The sequence below is a fragment of the Leucoraja erinacea genome, chromosome 16, assembly GCF_028641065.1.
Source record: "Leucoraja erinacea ecotype New England chromosome 16, Leri_hhj_1, whole genome shotgun sequence".
Taxonomy (NCBI): Eukaryota; Metazoa; Chordata; class Chondrichthyes; order Rajiformes; family Rajidae; genus Leucoraja; species Leucoraja erinaceus.
This window is the reverse complement of record NC_073392.1, coordinates 20,498,460-20,517,989: the sequence shown is the minus strand read 5'-3', so window position 1 is coordinate 20,517,989 and position 19,530 is coordinate 20,498,460. Positions and strand designations below refer to the sequence as shown.

The 19,530-nt window shown below is 47.2% G+C and overlaps 1 protein-coding gene across 1 annotated transcript; it reads right to left on the bottom strand.

Moving 5' to 3' along the window:
* Nucleotides 1-8,429: 8,429 nt before the first annotated feature.
* Nucleotides 8,430-17,286, bottom strand: vhl (von Hippel-Lindau tumor suppressor). The gene is made up of 3 exons (XM_055647795.1): nucleotides 16,837-17,286; nucleotides 13,415-13,552; nucleotides 8,430-10,578 (listed from the first exon to the last, which is right to left on the bottom strand). The coding sequence occupies exons 1-3, from the start codon at nucleotides 17,033-17,035 to the stop codon at nucleotides 10,400-10,402; spliced, it is 516 nt and encodes a 171-aa protein (XP_055503770.1). The 5' UTR covers nucleotides 17,036-17,286; the 3' UTR covers nucleotides 8,430-10,399.
* Nucleotides 17,287-19,530: the final 2,244 nt, after the last annotated feature.

The following is a 19,530-nucleotide window of genomic DNA, read 5'->3' as shown; positions in this document are numbered from 1 at the left end:
TATTATGGTCACAATCCCCTAATGGCTCCTTTACCTCGTTCCCTAATGAAATCCGGTTCATTACACAACACTAAATCCAAAATTGCCTCTCCCTGGTAGGCTCCAGTACAAGCAGCTCTAAGAATCCATCACGGAGGCACTCCACAAACACCCTTTCTTGGGAGGTTCACAAAAATGCTGGAGAAACTCAGAGGGTGCAGCAGCATCTATGGAGCGAAGGAAATAGGCAATGTTTCGGGCCAAAACCCTTCTTCAGACTGATGGGGGGTGGAGTGGGAGAGGGGAGAAGAAAGGAAAAGGGAGGAGGAGGAGCCCGAAGGCTGAGGGATGGGAGGAGACGGGCTGAGGAAGGGGAGGAGGCAGCAAGGGCTAACAAAATTGGGAGAATTCAATGTTCATCCCCGCAGAATGGAGACTCCCCAAGCGGAATATGAGGTGCTGTTTCTCCAATTTCCGGTGTTGCTCGCTCTGGCCATGGAGGAGACCCCGGGCACTTTCCGTTGCAACCGCAAGAGATGCAACACTTGTCCCTTTACCTCCCCCCTCGACTCCATTCAAGGACCCAAGCAGTCGTTCCAGGTGCGACAGATGTTCACCTGCATCTCCTCCAACCTCATCTATTGCATCCGCTGCTCTAGATGTCAGGTGATCTACATCGGTGAGACCAAGCGGAGGCTCGGCGATTGTTTCGCCGAACACCTCCGCTCGGTCCGCAATAACCAACCTGACCTCCCGGTGACTCAGCACTTCAACTCCCCCTCCCATTCCGCATCCGACCTCTCTGTCCTGGGTCTCCTCCATGGCCAGAGTGAGCAACACCGGAAATTGGAGGAATGGCGGGCATGAACATTGAATTCTCCCAATTTTGTTAGCCCTTGCTGTCTTCTCCCCTTCCTCAGCCCTCGGGTTGTCTCCTCCCATCCCTCAGCCCTCGGGGTTTTCCTTTCTTCTCCCCCCCCCTCCCCCATCAATGTGAAGAAGGGTTTCAGCTCGAAACGTTGCCTATTTCCTTAGCTCCATAGATGCTGCTGCACCCGCTGAGTTTCTCCAGCATTTTTGCGTACCTTCGATTTTCCAGCATCTGCAGTTCCTTCTTAAACTTCCTTTCTTGGGGTCCAGTACCAACCTGATTTTCCCAGTCTACCTTCATGTTGAAATCTCCCATAACAACCGTAGCATTACCTTTACGACATGCCAATTTTAACTCTTGATTCAACTTGCATCCTATATCCAGGCTACTGTTTGGGGACCTGTAGATAACTCCCATTAGGGTCTTTTTACCCTTACTATTTCTCAATTCTATCCATACTGAGTCTACATCTCCTGATTCTACGTCACCCTTCGCAAGGGGCTGAATTTCATTCCTCACCAACAGAGCTACCCCACCCCTCTGCCCACCTGTCTGTCTTTTCGATAGGACGTATACCCTTGAATATTCAGTTCCCAGCCCTGGCCCTCTTGCAGCCATGTCTCTGTATTTTCCCATAACATCATACTTGCCAATTTCTAACTGAGCCTCAAGCTTGTCCACTTTATTTATTTTACTTTGCGCATTCATATACAACACTTTGACTTTGGTCACCCCTACCCCAGAAGAGATCCCAGTGGTCTATACAGCTAAATCCTTGCTCCCTGCACCAGCCCCCCAGCCACACATTCAGATCCCCTATATTCCTGTTCCTGTCCTCAGCAGCACGAGGTACTGGAAGCAATCCAGAGATGACCACCCTAGAAGTCCTGCTTTTCAGTCTTCTTCCTACAATGTCCCAGTTGCACATGCCTATCCACGCACTGAGTTTTTCCACCTTACCTGTCATGCCTCTTGCATTTAAATTCAACCCAAAAGTGCAATCAACCCAACAATCCATCTTCACTCTCTCCCTATTCTCTCTACCAAACTCTGTTGTAGCAGATCTACCTGTATTTGTATTTTACTACCAAACAACACCCCCAAGCATAAACCAGGTCAATCTTTAAAGCAAGCAGACAGTTGTCACCCTCAAGATGAGATCATTTCAACTCAATCCCATTCTCTACCTCAGTTGCTGCACAGAGCCTACATCCCCTCTGGAGTAAGTCAAGAATTGGGGAACAGTGGTGTACTCCACAGCTGAGAACTCAGACCAGACCAGGCAGCATCGTCCAACATGTTCTACTGGTCAGGTAGGCACTGAACTGACTACAGAGAAAGACCACTGTATTTGTGGTCGTTTGTACATTTGACATGTGGCAAGAGTCGGCACTCACAAAGGTTGCCGCAGGTATCCTTGTCCATCCAGTACTTCAAGGTGCTCAGATTCAGTTCTTGGTATGGGTTTGCAAATTCCATTGGAATCCTCGGCTTGCTGGCTGGATAGGCACCTACCCAATGAGAAAAGTGAAAACACAGCCCGTTAACTTTCAATCACAAACAGTCATCACATCAAAGCCGCCAAAGTTACCCGAACAAGGCAGACCTGGCTTCAGCTCCGTGAACTCGTCAATCAGATAGTCGGTAATCCTGGACATGGCCACACTGCTCAGACAACCGTCGTAGCGGAAACGCGAACACTTCTCACTATAGTACGGTGGAGCGCCTAAACATGGAGATAAATACACAAGCTGCATATCAGGAGAAATTAATGCCTGCAAAAGTCACAGAGCATCACAGGTGCAGTCATAAACCGCGCACCGAGCAAAGTTGATTAAGCAGTTCCACGAAGCCTAATCAATAAAGTCTGATCCACCGATTGTAATCACGGACCACTGATCCGATTGTAATCACGGACCACTGATCCGATTGTAATCACGGACTATAATCACCAACCACTGGTTCAACTGTTATCACTGAACACTGATTGCCGACTGTAATATTCAAACCTTACACGTCCTTATCTCTGTATCTCCCTCCCCCCTGACTCTCAGTCTGAAGAAGGGTCTCGGCCCAAAACGTCATCCATTCCTTCTATCCAGAGATGCTGCCTGTCCAGCTGAGTTACGCCAGCATTTTGTATCTATCTTCAGTGTAAACCAACAGTACCTTCCTACACACCACCCATCATTGGCTGAAATCATCTCTGTAAAATCATAGGTAGACAAAAATGCTGGAGAAACTCAGCGGGTGAGACAGCATCTATGGAGCGAAGGAATATGTGACGTTTCGGGTCGAGACCCTTCTTCAGACTGATCATCACATCAACATCTGTAAAATCATAGTACCCTTCTCGTTAAATGTAATCAAGCACATTCTCACACACTGACAATAATCACAATCTCTATGAACCGACCAGTCACCGAACTCATTAATCACCAACAAACCGTCTAATCCCACCGACCGTTCCTCCTATCTCACTACTGCTCATCACCAACCCCCAGATCCATCGACAATCAGAACTGTCTGCGTTTCCCAGTCCATGATACTAAACATCTCGGCTGGTGACTTTACAATAGTTCCCCGTCGACCTCTTAAATTGAAACTCACTTACTTTGAGGCACGGTGAGGCTCAGTTCTGGTGTCTGCAAACGAAGGAATTTATAATCTTGATTAGAAGACTTTCATGTCACAATTTAATTAATTTTGTCCTTAAAGCTGATCGCTATTTTAGAATTCACTACCAGCGACCTCACTTCTCACCCAATCCTTGGCTGCTGCTCATAGGGACGGTGTCAGGGACAAGTAGAGGGGACAGTGCATTGTTTAAATTAGAAAGGTTTGGTGTCCATGATGGTTAAGGCATCTCCATTTATTTGTGGCACTGGTATCCTCTGGAGAAATAATCGATCCTAACTACAGTGCTGTCTGTATGGAGTTTGTACGTTCACTTCGCTTTGACGGTTTATCGATGCCTGGTTACGTTGTATTCGACGCCTTGCTTGAAATACTTTACACAGAAGATAGACGGGCACTGTACCTGATACTTCAGCTTGACCCAGTGATCGGTTATGGGGTGAGGGTAGACAGCGGGATCGTTCTTGTCCCAGATGGAGATGCTGCGAGTGAATGGATAAACACACGGGACGGGGGTTAGTTACGGCGGCAGAGCGGCGGGGGAGACAATGCTGGGGAATCAATGGTCACAACTTGCCATTTCCGCTCCGACGGGGCGCGACGGCTTCTCCTACTTTGCATCTTGGATGGCAGCCGGGTCGGGGTTGGGGTTGGTGGCCGGGGACGGGGTCCGGGTGCGGGGTCTGGGCTCAGGGTCAGTCGCAGCCCGGCGGCGGAGACCCGGCATAGTGACGTGAGAGTGACAGGCAGCCACGTGAGTTGAGCGGGGGCCCCCGCCTCAGTTTCTGAGCAAAGATCCTAGTATCTTGCTCATGTTCTTCAGACAAAACCTTCAAAACAGAACACTTAAGGAGAAGTGCCGGGATAAAGTAAATAAAAACCTTACGGAGTCAGACCCACCTGTCCCAAAGACTCCTAGAGTTGCCTTCCTGTAACTCAGGGACCCTCACTGCTGTACACCCTCAGGTTAATGCTAATTGGTGGTACACAAAAATGCTGGAGAAACTCAGCGGGTGCTAGCATCTATGGAGCGAAGATTATCTACTTCGCTCCATTGATGCTGCTGCACCCGCTGAGTTTCTCCAGCATTTGTGTGTACCTTCGATTTTCCAGCATCTGCAGTTCCTTCTTAAACACTAATGCTAATTGGTGTCAGACCCCACTCCCCAGCCCAAATAATCAGTGTTAGACGCCGGATGCTGCATGTCAGATCCATTGCAGTCTCCGCCTCCAACCGGACTGACCAAGTGCCAAGAGTGTTTAATTGTATGTACCAGCAAAGGGACAAGGGAACATTCTTACTTACTCTATCTTAACAGGTATGTATCTGAGATGTTTATCGAAGATTATTTTAGAGCTTATGTATAGTGATACCTGTATACAAAACTGAACTGTATACAAAAATGAATTTAATTGTACTTCAGTACATGTGACAAATAAAGTAACCCAATAACACATAGATAATATATATGATAATCAATCAAAATACGATCAATGAATAATCTTAATACTGGGTAACCATAATAGTGCAAATTGAAACTAAGTTCTGGAGTGCAAAAACAGTCCATAGTGGATGATGTGTTTAAGAAAGAACTGCAGATGCTGGAAAAATCGAAGCTAGACAAAAATGCTGGAGAAACTCAGCGGGGGAGGCAGCATCTATGGAGGGAAGGAATAAGTGACGTTTCGGGTCAAGACCCTTCTTCAGACTGATGTGGAGGTGGGGGGGGCGGGAAGAAGAATGGAAGAGGCGGAGACAGTAGGATGTAGGAGAGCTGGGAAGGGGAGGGGAAGGAGGGAGAAAGCAAGGACTACCTGAAATTGGAGGTCAATGTTCATACCGCTGGGGTGTAAACTGCCCAAGCGAAATATGAGGTGTTGCTCTTCCAATTTGCGGTGGGATTCACTCTGGCCATGGAGGAGGCCCTGGACAGAAAGGTCGGATTCGGAATGGGAGGGGGAGTTGAAATGCTGAGCCACCGGGAGATCAGGTTGGTTAGTGCGAACCGAGCTGTCGCGCTTCCGGTCTGGGGATGTTGCTGCGGGGAGGGAGCTTCGCCATCACTGAGCTCAGGAAGGTGGTTGTGGGGCGTCTCCTCTTGGTGGATGTAATGTACCGTGGCTCTCCGGTCCGGCTGATTAATGTGTACGCCTCACTCGTGCAGAGCCAGTGGCTGGCCGTTCTCCAGCAGCTACCACCGCTGCTGGCCACGTCCCGGCAGCTCGTTCTGGCTGGTGACTTCAACTACATCATTGATGTGGCTGGACGATCCGGTAGTGCCGACCACAGACTGGACAGCACCTCCAAGCTCCTGATGGAGCTGAGCTGCGCAACGCCTTCAGCAACCCTGCAGGCGGGTCCCAGTCGCGGTTCACCTGGTCGAGATTGGATGATTCAGTCTGGTCCCCGAAAGACTTCTTCACGTCGAAGGCCATCATGGTCAAACACACCAACCTCATGCTGGTGTTCTTCTCTGACCACTGCCTCCTTCAGGCTTCCTGTCACCTACAGGAGGACCGGAAGGCAGGCAGAGGGACGTGGAAGTTAAATGTTAAGCTGTTGACCCCAGAGAGCATTGAGGAGCTAAAGTGGGACTACGCATGTTGGAGAACGGTGAAGCCCCTCTTTGACTCCCCAACACTCTGGTTGGAAGCAACCAAGGAGAACATTAAGAGGTTCTTCATATTTAAAGGGGTTCAGAGAGCAAGACAGTCAGAGGGAATTGTGTCAACTCCAGACAGATTTGCAGCAACTGCTCCTTCTGCAGTCGAGGGGGGTGGATGTGAGGGAGGAACTTAGAGAGTTGAAGGGCCGGCAAGCTCGGCTCTTTACCTCTGAATCCTCCAAGGTCATCCTCCGACCAGGGGTCCGCCACGTGGAGCAGGATGAGACGTGCTCACGTTTCACCTTCCATAAGGTTCACAGGGGGAGCTCTGTGATGAACAGCCTTAAGGGGCTGCCCACTGCGGCGACCTAATCTGCGAGTTTGGAAGAGTTTGCTCTCAACTCAAACTCGCAGCATGGACGACACGAGGTCCTAGGAGGTCCTATGAGGTCACTGGAACTCTCCTTCATGCTCAAGAGAAGTTCACAAATATTCGTGGCCTCAGCTAGGTCGCAGAAATTTTTTCAGGGAGTAAGATTTGGTCGGCATGGTTCTTTTTGACTCCTAGTGCAGTGGAGTGGGGTCGCTATTTAGTTACAGGCAGTTCAGGGCAGCCGTAGTCAATCTCCCTCGCTGACCGGGCATTTTAATTGGCTCATTGGTGTTTTCAGGACCAGGGAAAACCGAACGGTAGGTAAAATGCCCGCTAAACTTTATTATACTTCTTAAAAGAGTCTCCAAGTTGGAGGAGGTGCACGTGAACCTCTGCCTCACCTGGAAAGACTGCCTGGGTCCTTGGATGGAGTCAAGGGGGGAGGTAAAGCGACAAGTGTAGCATTTCTTGCGGTTGCAAAGGAAAGTAAAACAAGGGAGGGGGTGGTTTGGGTGGGAAGGGACGAATTGACCAGGGAGTCACGGAAGGAGCGGTCGCTGCGGAAAGCCAAAAGGGGAGGAGATGGGAAGATGTGGCCAGTGGTGGGATCCTGTTGAAGGTTTCGAAAATGTCGGAGGATTATCTGTTGTATGTGACGGTGAAACAGCTGTTGAAGGTTTCGAAAATGTGAGGATTATCTGTTGTATGTGACGTTTACAAAATGAAGTCGTTCTTCTACAAAAGCATGGTCTAGTAGAACAAAAGAATGGCTCGGTGCCAAGTCTAAATGACTTTGCAAATTATATGGAACACAATATGGAGGACAGGACTTAATAAAGACATTAAGATGGAAACCTGCGTAATAACATGTGCTTCTTTCAAGGCCATAAAGAAGCCAAGATTTAAAAAAAATAGCTGACGCCCCAGAGATAAGTGATAACTTGTTATTGGATGAGCTTGATTCGGACCCAGCTTTTCCTATATTCTGAAAGGCTATAGAATCTTTCAGTTATGCCATATTCAGACTTGGTAGGAGTGTTTAACTGATTAAAAAAATGTATTATTGCGCTAACTTTCCTTTGTTCTGTGAGTGGAGCCCGAGAAGCGCTGAGCAACGTTTGTGCTCATAGTAGATGGCCATGGTTTACCTTTAACAATTTTGTTGCTGTCTGTTTTTCAAGAGACGAACTTTTACCTCGGCTGGTGGGTTGGAATATGAGGACAAGGGGAACTCTGTCCTTGTTACGCGTACGGGGGATGGGGAAGTGAGAGCGGAGCTACGGGATATAGAGGAGACCCTGATGAGAGCCTCATCTATAGTCGAAGAGGGGAACCGATGACCTGGTTTGGAAAGCTTCATCCTGGGTGCAGATGCGGCGTAGACAGAGGAGTTGGGAGTAGGGGATAGAGTTCTTTCAGGAAGCAGGGTGGGAAGAAGTGTAGTCAAGATAGCCATGGGAGTCAGTGGGTTTGTAGTAGATATCGGTCACTAGTCTGTTACCTGTGATGGAGAGAGTGAGGTCTAGATACGGTAGGGAGATGTCGGAAATGGTCCAGGTGAATTTGAGTGCCGGATGGAAGTTAGTGGTGAAATGGATGGTCAATGAGTTCTGCATGGGTGCAGGAGGTAGCACCAATGAGGTTGTCGATGTAGCGGAGGTAGAGTTCGGAGATAGGGCCATGGTACGCCTTGAACAAGGATTGTTCGACATGCCCAACAAAGTGGAAGGCACAGCTGGGGCCCATGCGCCTTGGATTTGGAGGAAATGGGAGGAGTCAAAGGAAAAGTTGTTAAGGGTAAGGACCAGTTTCGTAGGCAGAGGAGAGTATTTGTAGACGGGGATTGGTTGGTTCTGCGGTCGAGGAAGAAACGTAGGGCTTTAAGCCAATTACTTCTGTACTTCTAAACTAAACTAAATCATCTTGGAGAGTGAAAGAAATAATTCCCAAGCAATGCTGCATCTTTACTGAAAGGATCAGTGACTTTGTTCAGCTTTAATGTACAAAATATATACAAGAGCTCAGTGTGCTCCTGTCACATGTGCAGTAACCAAAAAACATGCTGCTTTCAATGAAAAGATGCCTAAAATTGTTGATGCCTAAGATGCCTACAAGCTTTGTGTGATGAATTTGGTAGATCCACTTTAGTGTGACCCAGTTGGGGCAGATCTTATTAGGATGTAAACACAAAAAGCTGGATGTAACTCAGCATCTCTGGAGAGAAGGAATGGGTAACATTTCAGGTCGAGATCCTTCGTTACTGCCATGTTTCACCAGCTTAGCATCAACCATGGCTTGCACAAGTGAATATCTTGCTGACACCAATCTGGGCTTGGACTTGAAAAATTGTCACTTAAACAGAAATGCTGTTGGGTTAAAGGAATGACAGAATGGGGGAGCAACAGTTAGCAAACCTAACATGACAAAGAGTGCCGAGCAGTCTTCCTCTCAGACTACTGCTGCAACATCCACTGCCTAATAATTACACACATGATTTAGACCAACGTGACAAAGGACTACAGATTCAATAGAGAAAGACCGTCTTGGAAAACGGCTGGAATTGAGAAACAAATGTGAATATGGGAAGATGCAAAGAGACACTTTTGCTTAAGAAGAATGTTTATGCCTTGAAAAGTAAGCTTCTAAATAAGGTGGGAACGTGGAGGGATTGAGATGACTGAATACAGAGAAAATCATAAAAATTACACCAATAAAATGATAATACAAAGGCTGATTTGTCTTGTTCAACTTTTACAGCACCGTGGCTGGAATACCAGGGGCACTGTGTCCAGACCTGCAAAATTCTATGACCAGATAAGGTGAAAAGAAAACAAACCTGGATGACAGTGAAACAGAAGTTAGAACTAGTAGGAGAAATTGGAGAAAAGACCAAGGTGTCCACAGATTCAGGAGCCATAAATACAAGCTCAGTAGCACAGAATGAAGCAGGTTACAATGCAGAACTGGCAAAGTGGACTAGTTTAGGCATGGATACATATAACCAGTACACAGTACTCAGAGCAACCACAGGCTCATCTACAAATAAAATGTTAATGTCAGAAGCTTAGTTGAGAAAGCCATTCCCCATATTGGGCAGCAGCAGTTTTATACTTTTTGACTGTATTTTCTCCATTACTGTAATACTATATTCTGCACAATGTTTCATTTTTCTTTCTGTACTCTTATGTACTCATGTATGGTATGATCTACATGGATAGCAGCAAAACAAGGTTTTTCACCATATCTCAATTCACGTGAGAATCATAGACCAATTCTATGGATCTAAGCTGGCTTAGAAACTCATGTTTATGCTACCTTCAGTTACTGCGCAGTCAAAGCATTCTCCGCAAATACTCCATGCTGACCTTTAATGCCATAGGTGAGCCATTTAGCCCCATCAGCATATTTTGTTATTCCTTCATTCCTCATATGGTCACCCACTTTCCCATGTTACTTCCATGCTTTGTACTTTCAATACTCTACACCAACCATTATCTATATCACAAGCTCACCATACTACCAGGAGTTCTGGATTCCCTCTCTTGTAGAATAAACTCTATACTGGCATCTCAGACACCAGTGGAAGAGACCCAAGCTACGCCAGCCTCCTTCCCTAATTTACTCAATTCTACTGCTGCACGATATTGGTGATGGACCAGAAATTTACTGGATGCTGTTCATCTAAAGGTACTGGAGTATTTCCACATCAGCCATTTAAAAAAGTGAAATGATTTGGTCCAAGAAATAGGAAGATAATGAAAAGTACAAAATATGTCAACAATACTGATCAGGTGGAGACGTCCAAAGCTTTGTGTCAGTCACACTGGACAGTCACTGTTGCTAGGGACTCTGTAGATCACTTTTCACAGTTTGTCTACGCATAATATACCAGTTCTGATCTGGGGCAAGGGTGTGGAAAGAACATTGTCACTCTCAGTTCAGGCCATTTTCTTCCTGTTCAGCCAGCTGCTGGAGGTGCTGAAGATCTTTCAACAGCTGGGGGTGATCCTCCAGGTCATCGTGTAGTGTTCGGGCAATCTCCAGGTTTCTGTAATCCTCCTGCTTCACCAGGCTGCGCACCACTTGCAGGCACCGCTCCTTTAGTGTGTAAACTGAGAGGTTTCACACAATTAAATCCAGTTTACTCATTGACAATTTTCATTTTTTTTAAACAGCAAAGTTTCAAATCACTTTTTAATCAAGCCTGCAATCCCTCATTGTATTGCAAACTTTTTCAGTTCATTATATAATACAGCAAAATAAATTACCTACATTATTGTAGGAAGTACACATTACTGTATTTCCTGGCAATGAGGACGCTATTTTTTACCCTAAAATAAGGACCGAAAATTTCCCTGCGTCTTGGGAAGCCGAAGATCCACTTGGGCCAAATCGCTTTTAAAACATGGGAGGGGGAACACAGTACTGAAGTAACTCAGTGGGTCAGGCAGCATCCCTGGAGAACATGGATAGGTGACATTTTGTGTCGGGACCCTTCATCGGACCATGTGCCTGACCTGTTGAGTTACTCCAGCACTTTGTATCTTTCTTCATTTGAGTATAGGAATAGGAAGATGGATCAGATTAATGCAAGATTGATGGAATTGTGCAGAAGAGACGGCTCTAGATTTTTGGACAGGAGACAGGATTCTGGGCTAGGCGGGATTTGTAGAGCACAGATTTATGAATGGGAGATCTTGCATGACTTATTGAGTTTGTTTGAAGAGGTAACTAAAAAGATTGGCAAGGGCATTGCAGTTCACATGGACCTGTAGGACTTTGATTCGGTCCTCATAGAAGGTTGGTCCAAAAGATTAAAGCTCATGGGTTTCAATGCATGTTGACAAATGGAATCCAAAATTGACTTGGTGACAGTAGACAGAGGGTGGTGACAGGGGGCCGCTATTGCGATTGAAGGCCTGTGACTAGCAGTGTACCACAGGAATCAGTGCTGGGACCCTTACTACATGTAATGCAAATTAAATACTTAAATGTGGAATGTAGGCAGTATGATGAGAATGTTTGCAGTTGGTTGTTGGTGGTGTTGACAGTAAGAAGGGTAGTTAGGCTACACAATTATTTTGTGATTTAAGCAGAGTCATGGCAGGTGGAATTTAATCCTGATAAGTGTGAGGTGATGTATTTTGGGGGTTTCAATATGACATATATTATGAATAGTAGGACCCAAGGAACAAAGGGATCTTGGTGTACAAGTCTAAAGATTCCTGAAGATGGCAGTGTGGGGAGAATATATGAGAAAGGAGGCACTTGGGATGTTCATTTTCACTATATGGGGCATCGTGTGCAGGTAAAGGGTACAACTTCATTAAATATTGGTTAAGCCCCAACTGGACATTGTGCACATACATACTGTATGAAGGATGTGACTGCACTTGAGAGTTGCAGAAGAGATTCACCGGTACTTTTACTGGGATGGTATGTTTTGGTTACGAGGAGAGACTGGATAGGTTGGATCTGTTTTCCTGGTAGCTGAGGTGGGCGAAGAGTGATCCGATACAGATGTGCAAAATTGTGAGAGGCATACAGTCAGAAGGGTGGATACCATTTTCCTCGAGGTAGGGTTGTCTAAGACCACTGAACATAGGTCAGGCACGTGCCGTCAGGGTAGGCAAGGTAGGCACTGCCTACCCTGACTAAAATTATGAAATGGCAATTATTAAATATAAATAAAGTAAGAGATCGATCTCTTTGGTAGGCATAATTCTCCATGCCTTTCAACCGCGGCAGTTGCAACACTAGCGAAGGTCTGTGCAGCCCACGTGCCGTCAGCGCTGCTTCTAGCCATCAATTTAAAGCGGGGCTGAAGGAAGCTGAAATTCTGCCTTTGCAGTACTGCGCACGCGCAGCAGCCTTCTGCGCATGCACAGCGCAAGTTTCCTGGCGGATTTTTTAAATATGGATTGTCATTATTTTAAGAGTATCTTAGGGAACAAAGAGAGAAGAATGGAATTTGTCTACCAATAACGTGGTAAGTACATTTCTTGATGTTTTATGTTTTTAAATACTGTATTTCCCGGGGTGGGTGGGGAGAGTTCCTTTCACAGTGTTTGGGGAGTCTGGCCCGGGGTAAAGTTGCGGGGAGGGCAGGAGCGTAGTGAAAGAGGGGGTTGGGGCCAGTGGCTCCGGGCACGGAGCCACTGCATTGTGGCCGGGGAGTGAATTAGCTCAGGTGGCTGCCGCAGCGCTCCGGGCATGGACAGCAGATCTGGCCGCCACTTCCGAGGAAGGAAGCAGCTCGGGTGACTGCGAGCGGCTGCCAGGACCCGACAGCAGAACCAGCTACCACTTCAGCCCCTTCTGCTGGTTCCCGCTCACCTCTGGCAGTGCTCTCTGTCTGAGCACCTCTCTCATTCCGCTCGCCGGCCAGCTTCCCGCAAATCCTTAAATTCCGACAGCGCACTCAAGGGACCAATTGAGGTTACTCGGCTATGGGAATTTAAGGATTTGCGGGAAGCGGCTGACATGAGTGAAGCCGGCGAGCAGCAGGTGAGAGGTGTTCAGACAGAGGGCACTGCCAGAGGTGAGTGGGCGGGCAGAAGGCGTTGAAGTGGTAGCATGCGCAGTTTAAGATTTTTTTTTACAGCCGACTGACTGCCTACCTTGAGTAATTACTGACGGCACGTGCCTGACATAGGTCCACCTATTTTTCTGTTTCTATGTTAAGGTCCAGAGTAAGAAGAGACCTCATCCAGAGGATAATTACAATCTGGACTAGAGCAGTGAGTACATGGTGATGGAAGAGACTCTCACAAGTATCTGGGTGGCCACCCGAAGCAGCAAGATTAATAGGCTACAGACCAAGTGCTGGTAAATGGGATCAGTATTCAATGGTTAGCATGGACATGGTGGGCCGAAGGGCCAGTTTCTGTGATGTACAACTCTTTTCATGACACCAATTAGGATAAAAAAATCAAGGCAGCCAATTACCTGGTATGGTGATTTTAACCATGATGTATCGAGGCTGCCCAATCTCATTAACCTGACCGGGGGGCGAGACGAAGACCTCGTGACTATTGACAAGGAGCCTGTCATCAGACACCGCATCGCGGAACATCCACGGGTGACCTGACAAAGAAAACAAATAGAAAGAAGAGTAACAAAAAGAAACAAGGAACTTCAGAAGCTGGCTTACACAAAATGACAATGTTGTAGTAACTCAGCGGGTCTGACGGCATCTCTGGGGAACATGGATAGGTGACATTTCAGGTTGGGAGGAACAGCACCTCATACTCCGCTTGCATAGCTTATAAACCTAATGGTAGGAACATTGATATCGGAGATTTTAGGTAACTAACCTACAAACCACACCCCCCCTCCCTTCTCGGTGACTTCTGCATTGTCATTAAAGAAGTAAATTTCAGACCATGCTAGAGCCCAGAGGCTACAATACGAGACATGTCAATTGTGGACACAAAATGCTGAAGTAACTCAACCAGTCATGCAGCATTTCTGGACAAACTAAAAATAGGTGATGTTTTAACCCGAAACATCACCTATTCCTTTTCTCCAGAGATGCTACATGACCCGAGTTATTCAAGCTTTTTGTGTCCATTTTCAGTGTAAACTTCTTACACACGTTCGGTGTAAGTTCCTTCTTACACACCTGTCGATTGTGGCAAGGCTTGCATGTTATAACCGGCTACAAAGTGAAGTCGGGCCAATGAGCTAACTGCATTCCATGGTTAAGAAAGAACTGCCGATGCTGAAAAAATCTAAGGTAGACAAAAATGCTGGAGAAACTCAGTGGGTGAGACAACATCTATGGAGAGAAGGGATAGGCGACGTTTCTGGTCAAAACCCTTCTTCAGACAGAAGAAGGGTCTCGACCCAAAACGTCGCCTATTCCTCTCCATAGATGCTGCCTCACCCGCTGAGTTTCTCCAGCATTTATGTCTACCTTTAACTGCATTCCATGCTTGCTTTGAATAGGTCGGTGGAAGGACATCACTTCATGTGCGCCAACACCATGGTTACTGTAGCAGATGTACGATTGGCCTTCCTGAGAGTGAATCCATGGAAAACAACTGGTTCAGATGGAGTCACCAGCCATGTACTCAGGACCTGCACGATGCAGCAGGTCTGCCTCAAATACTACTGTCCAGTGACTCTGGCATTCACCATCATTGGATACTTTGAGTGGTTGGTCATGGCTTACATTAACTCCAGCCTCCAAAACAGCCTTGCTCGACTGCAGTTTCTCTTTCATCGAAACAGGTCCACAGCAGATGCAATCTCCCTGGCCCTACATGAATCCCAGGAACATTTAGCTAACAAGGACATCCATGTCAAACTCCCATTTATTGACTAGCGTTGCTTTCAACACCATATTCCCATCCAAATTAATCTCTAAACTGCTGGATCTAGGAGTCAGCATCCCCCTCTGCTACTGGATTCTCGAATATCTGACCCATGGACCAAAAACAGCGAGGATAGGCAATAACACACCTTCCACAATAATTCTCAACAGTAGTGCTCTGCACAGATGCGTTCTGTGAATCCTTAATATTCACTCACATCTGTGAAGCCAGATTCTGCTCTAACTCCATCTAAATGTTTGCAGATGACATCACTACAGTGTGCTGGATCTTGAACAGTGATCCTTCCAGAGACGGAGTACTGGAAGGAGACAGATAGCTTAGTAACATGGTGCCAAGACAACAACCTCTCTCTCAATATCAGTGAGACGAATGAGCTAGTTATTAGGAAGTGTGGTAGAGTACATTCCTCAATCAAGTATCAATAGTGCCAAAGTGGAAATGGTGAGAGCTTCATGTTCCTAGACGCAAACATTACCAACAATCTCTCCTAGACCAACCACATTACATCTACGGCCAAAAAAGCACACCCATGCCTCTACTTCCTCAGGAGGTTGAGTAAATTCAGCATATCTCCAATGACTCTTACCAACTTCTACAGATGCACTGCAGATATCATACTGTCTGTTACATCACAGCTTGGTTTGGGAACAGCTCTGCCCAAAACCACAAGAAATTGCACAGGTGTGGATGTAGCCCAGTCCGTCATATAGACCAGACTCCTCACCACTGACTACATCTACAACCCACGCTGCCTTCGGGAAAGCAGTCAACATAACTAAAGACCTTTGGACAAAAGATATAAAAGCTGGAAAGCATGTACTCTCAACTTCTTTCCTCTGTTGTCAGGGCTCTGAACTTTCCTTCTATATCTTTTCCCGACCTTACAACCAACCTCATTGTGGCAAAACTATATTCCGCACGGCAAAGTTTACTCTTGTTGTACTTGGCATGGCTTGAATATATTTATATATAGTGTTATCTATTTAATTGCATAGCACATAAACAAGTTTTTCACCGTATCTCGGTACGTGACAATAATAATACAATATAAAAAGTGACTACTTCCTTTGTAACTCCCTGGTTTGCACTTCTGTCCCCATCAACCACTCCCCATCTTATCACAGTTTCAGGAGATGCAACGCCTGCCCTATCACCTCTTGCCTTGTCCCCCCCCCCCCCCCCCCCCCCACCCCCCCCCCCCCCCCCCCCCCCCGCACCAAAATCCAGAGTTCCAAAGCTGAAGCAGAGATTCCGTTGAGCTTCTTAATGTGGGACCCATAATAGAAAAAACAGAGTGGGTGATCGCTCTGGAGAATACCTGCATTCAGTCCACAGGGGATGACCTTAAGATTCACGTTGTCTGCCAGCTGTCACTTCATTTTTTCATCCCAGTCCCATTCTAAATGATCTGTCTGTGGCCTACAGTGTTGTAATGGGGCCCAACAATACCTCATTTGCTCTGCGCATGTTACAGTTTAGCGGATGCAAAATTGAATTCTACAACTTGGGCAATTTCCTTTCTTTCTATCTCAAAACTGGCCAAACCTGCGATTTTGGCTCCGTTTTTGTCTACTTGTACAACCAGGCCAATGGAACGTCCCCCTAACTCATGATCCCCAGATCCAACCCATAACGATGAGCCCTTAAGATTTCCCCCAAAACCACCTGATGACACAATTCTCCATAATCCATCTGTTGACTAGACACCTCAGGGCCATTCTGTTGTCCTCAGACCCCAGATCCACCTCAGACCCTGGTGACTTCAGATCCTCCAGATCTCCTGTTGACTTCAGACCCATCTGTTGACCCCAGACTTCCCCAAGCCCACCTGATGACCCAGATCCACCCCAGACCTAAGTGGCCTCATATCCATCCCGGAACCCTCCTGTTGACCAAAACACACGTTGGCCCACCCCCAAAATCCCGAGCCCATCCCTCCTCGAAGAGCGAGGAATTGGTGGCTTGGAAAGGGAGCGGTGGCACTGGGATGCCAGGGGCCCGGAGGGGACGGTCCGAGCGGCGGCCGCTCACCCATGAAAGTGTTCATCTTGCGGCCGCTCTGCGCCTTCATCTCCGCGTAGGTCTCGGGCTGCCCGCGGTAGTTGATCCACACCGGCCGCACGCTGCGGCCCGTGCAGTTACAGAAGGTGACGAACGAACTCTGGCGGCAGTGATGCGAGCGGATTGGGCCCATGCCCGTCACAGCCTCGGGGTCCCCGATCTCCGGCATCGCTCACAGCGCCGCGCCAGGTCTCGGGCCTAGTGCCTGCGTCACTGGAGGACGGCCCGTCCGCCAGCTGGCTACAACCACACGCCCATTGGCTGCCGGTCCGCCTGGACCCACCTGACCTCCCGTTTGCCAAACACTTTACTAGTATCTTTCAAAGATCCTATTTGGTATCTTTGACTTTAATTCCCCTTCCCATTCACACACTGAGCTCTCTGTCCTAGGCCTTGTCCATTGTCAGAGTGAGGCCAAACGCAATAGGCGGAACAGCTCATATTTCGCTTGGGTTGGGTAGCTTACAACCCAGTGGTTGTAACTAACTTCAAGTAACCCTTGCATTCCAGCTCTCTCCATCCGTCGTACCAGCTTCAAAGTCGACTTGTTGAGTCTCATAGGTAGACAAAAATGCTGGAGAAACTCAGCAGGTGAGGCAGCATCTATGGAGAGGAATAGGTGACGTTTCCGGTCCAGACCCTTCTTCAGACTGATGATGGGGGGGGGGGGGGGGGGAGGGAAGGGAGAGCGCGGGATAAAGAAAAGGAGAGGGGGAGACAGCAGGCTTGTGGGAGAGCTGGGGAGGGGAAGGAGTGAGAAAGCAAGGACTATCTGAAATGATAATGTAAATAGAGTTGGATGATCAGCCATGATCATATTGAATGGCGGTGCAGGCTCAAAGGGCCGAATGGCCTACTCCTGCACCTATTTTCTATGTTTCTATGTAAATGTTCATACCGTTGGGGTGTAAACTACCCAAGCGAAATATGAGGTACTGTTCTTCCAATTTGCGCTGGGCCTCACTCTCGCGATGGAGGAGGCCCAGGACAGAAAGGTCAGATTTGGAATGGGTGGGGGAATTGAAATGCTGAGCCAGCAGGAGATCAGGTTGGTTAGTGCAAACTAAGCGGAGGTGTTGGGCGAAGCGATCGCCAAGCCCGCGCGTGGTCTCGCTGATGTATAGAAGTTGACACCTGGAAAGTTGAAGGTTGGAGGTGCAGATGAACCTCTGCCTCACCTGGAAAGACTGCTTGGGTCCTTGGATGGAGTTGAGGGGGGGAGGTAAAGCGACAAGTGTCTAACTCGTTCTCACCAAACAATGTCCTGTTTCCTTTATCATCTTTTCTTTTTTTTAACTATCTTTCATTCATCCATCTTCTATCTATCTATCATCATATCATCTATATTGTACTAAAACTCTTCTCTTTGTTCTCAACATTCTAAATTTCCGTGTATATGCAGGGTTGTGTCGGCTTTCTTTTAATCTCCTTAATTTGTATCTTCTTCCAAATTGCTTGGCCACATTTTCACACATGCTACTCACATTTTTTCCCTCGACGGGATAAACGTCTTCCCGTCGCATTCCGACCAATATTTCCGAAGTTTTTAAAGTTTTAACAGTTTATTTCAAAAAATTAATCCGCTTTTCAGTGGGAGACTATTGCAGCACTTTCCGTTGATGATGTCACAGTGCTATCTCACAGACCTCCAATCACAATGGTTCTCATTTCCATATGACATCACAATGGGACGGGTGGGAGATTGCAACTTTCATGTGTTTCCACGAATGCAATCAACTTGGGGTGCACAATCTAATAAGATCAAATAGAACAAGTTGTCCTCCCCCTCTATAACCCCCTTCCTATCTACTCCCTCCCTCTGTACCTCCTTCCCTATCTACCCCCCTCCCCCTCTAGGGAGTGGTGAGTATTGGGACCTATGGGTTAGTGGTGGAGTACTGCGTTTGGGGACTAGCCCTCCCCTGTGACACCGCGCGCCTCCCCCCACCTCTCAATCTCTATCCCCCTCCCTCTCTACCCCCTCACCCTCTTTCTCTCTACCCCTCCCCCTGCCTCTCTACCCCACTCCCTCTCTAACCGTGCCTGCACAGTTGGGGGCTATGCATGAGTGGGTAGGGAAAAGGAGCAAATGAATAATATTAATATAACATCAAGGGGGGGTTAGTGTGTGCGTGTGGGAGGTGATTAGTGTGTGTGATGCCACAGCCCCCACTGCAACCGCACGTTGAGGGGACGAGACCCAACGGGTCCCACTTGGTCTAGTATTATACTAAAACTCTTCCCTTTCTTCTCAACATTCTAAATTTCCATGTGTATGCAGGGTGTTGGCTTTCTTTTAATCTCCTTCATTTGTATCTTCTTCGGGGTGTAAGATTGCAACCTTCACGTGGTCCGCCCTGTTTAGACTAATGCAATCAACTCGACGTGCACAAACGGAAGATCAAATAGAACAAGTTGTCCAACAACTTTAGGCTGTGCACGCCACACGAAAGAAGAAGTAACTTCTTCCAAAATGCTTGGCCACAGCCATTTTCACACATGCTACTCTCATTTTTTCCCTCGATGGGTTAAACATCTTCCCGTCGCATTCCAACCTATACTTCCAAAGTTTTAATAGTTTATTTTTTAAAATTAACTGCTTTTCAGTGGGAGTCTCTTGCAGCACTTTTCATTGATGATGTCACAGCGCCATCTCACAGATGT

Coding starts and splice junctions, on each gene's coding strand:
- vhl (XM_055647795.1), bottom strand. CDS start 17,035: ATGCCGGAGATCGGGGACCCCGAGGCTGTGACGGGCATGGGCCCAATC. Junction 13,553..16,836: donor CAAGATGAACACTTTCATGG/GTGAGCGGCCGC, acceptor TTTCTTTGTCAG/GTCACCCGTGGATGTTCCGC. Junction 10,579..13,414: donor GGTTAAAATCACCATACCAG/GTAATTGGCTGC, acceptor GAAACCTCTCAG/TTTACACACTAAAGGAGCGG.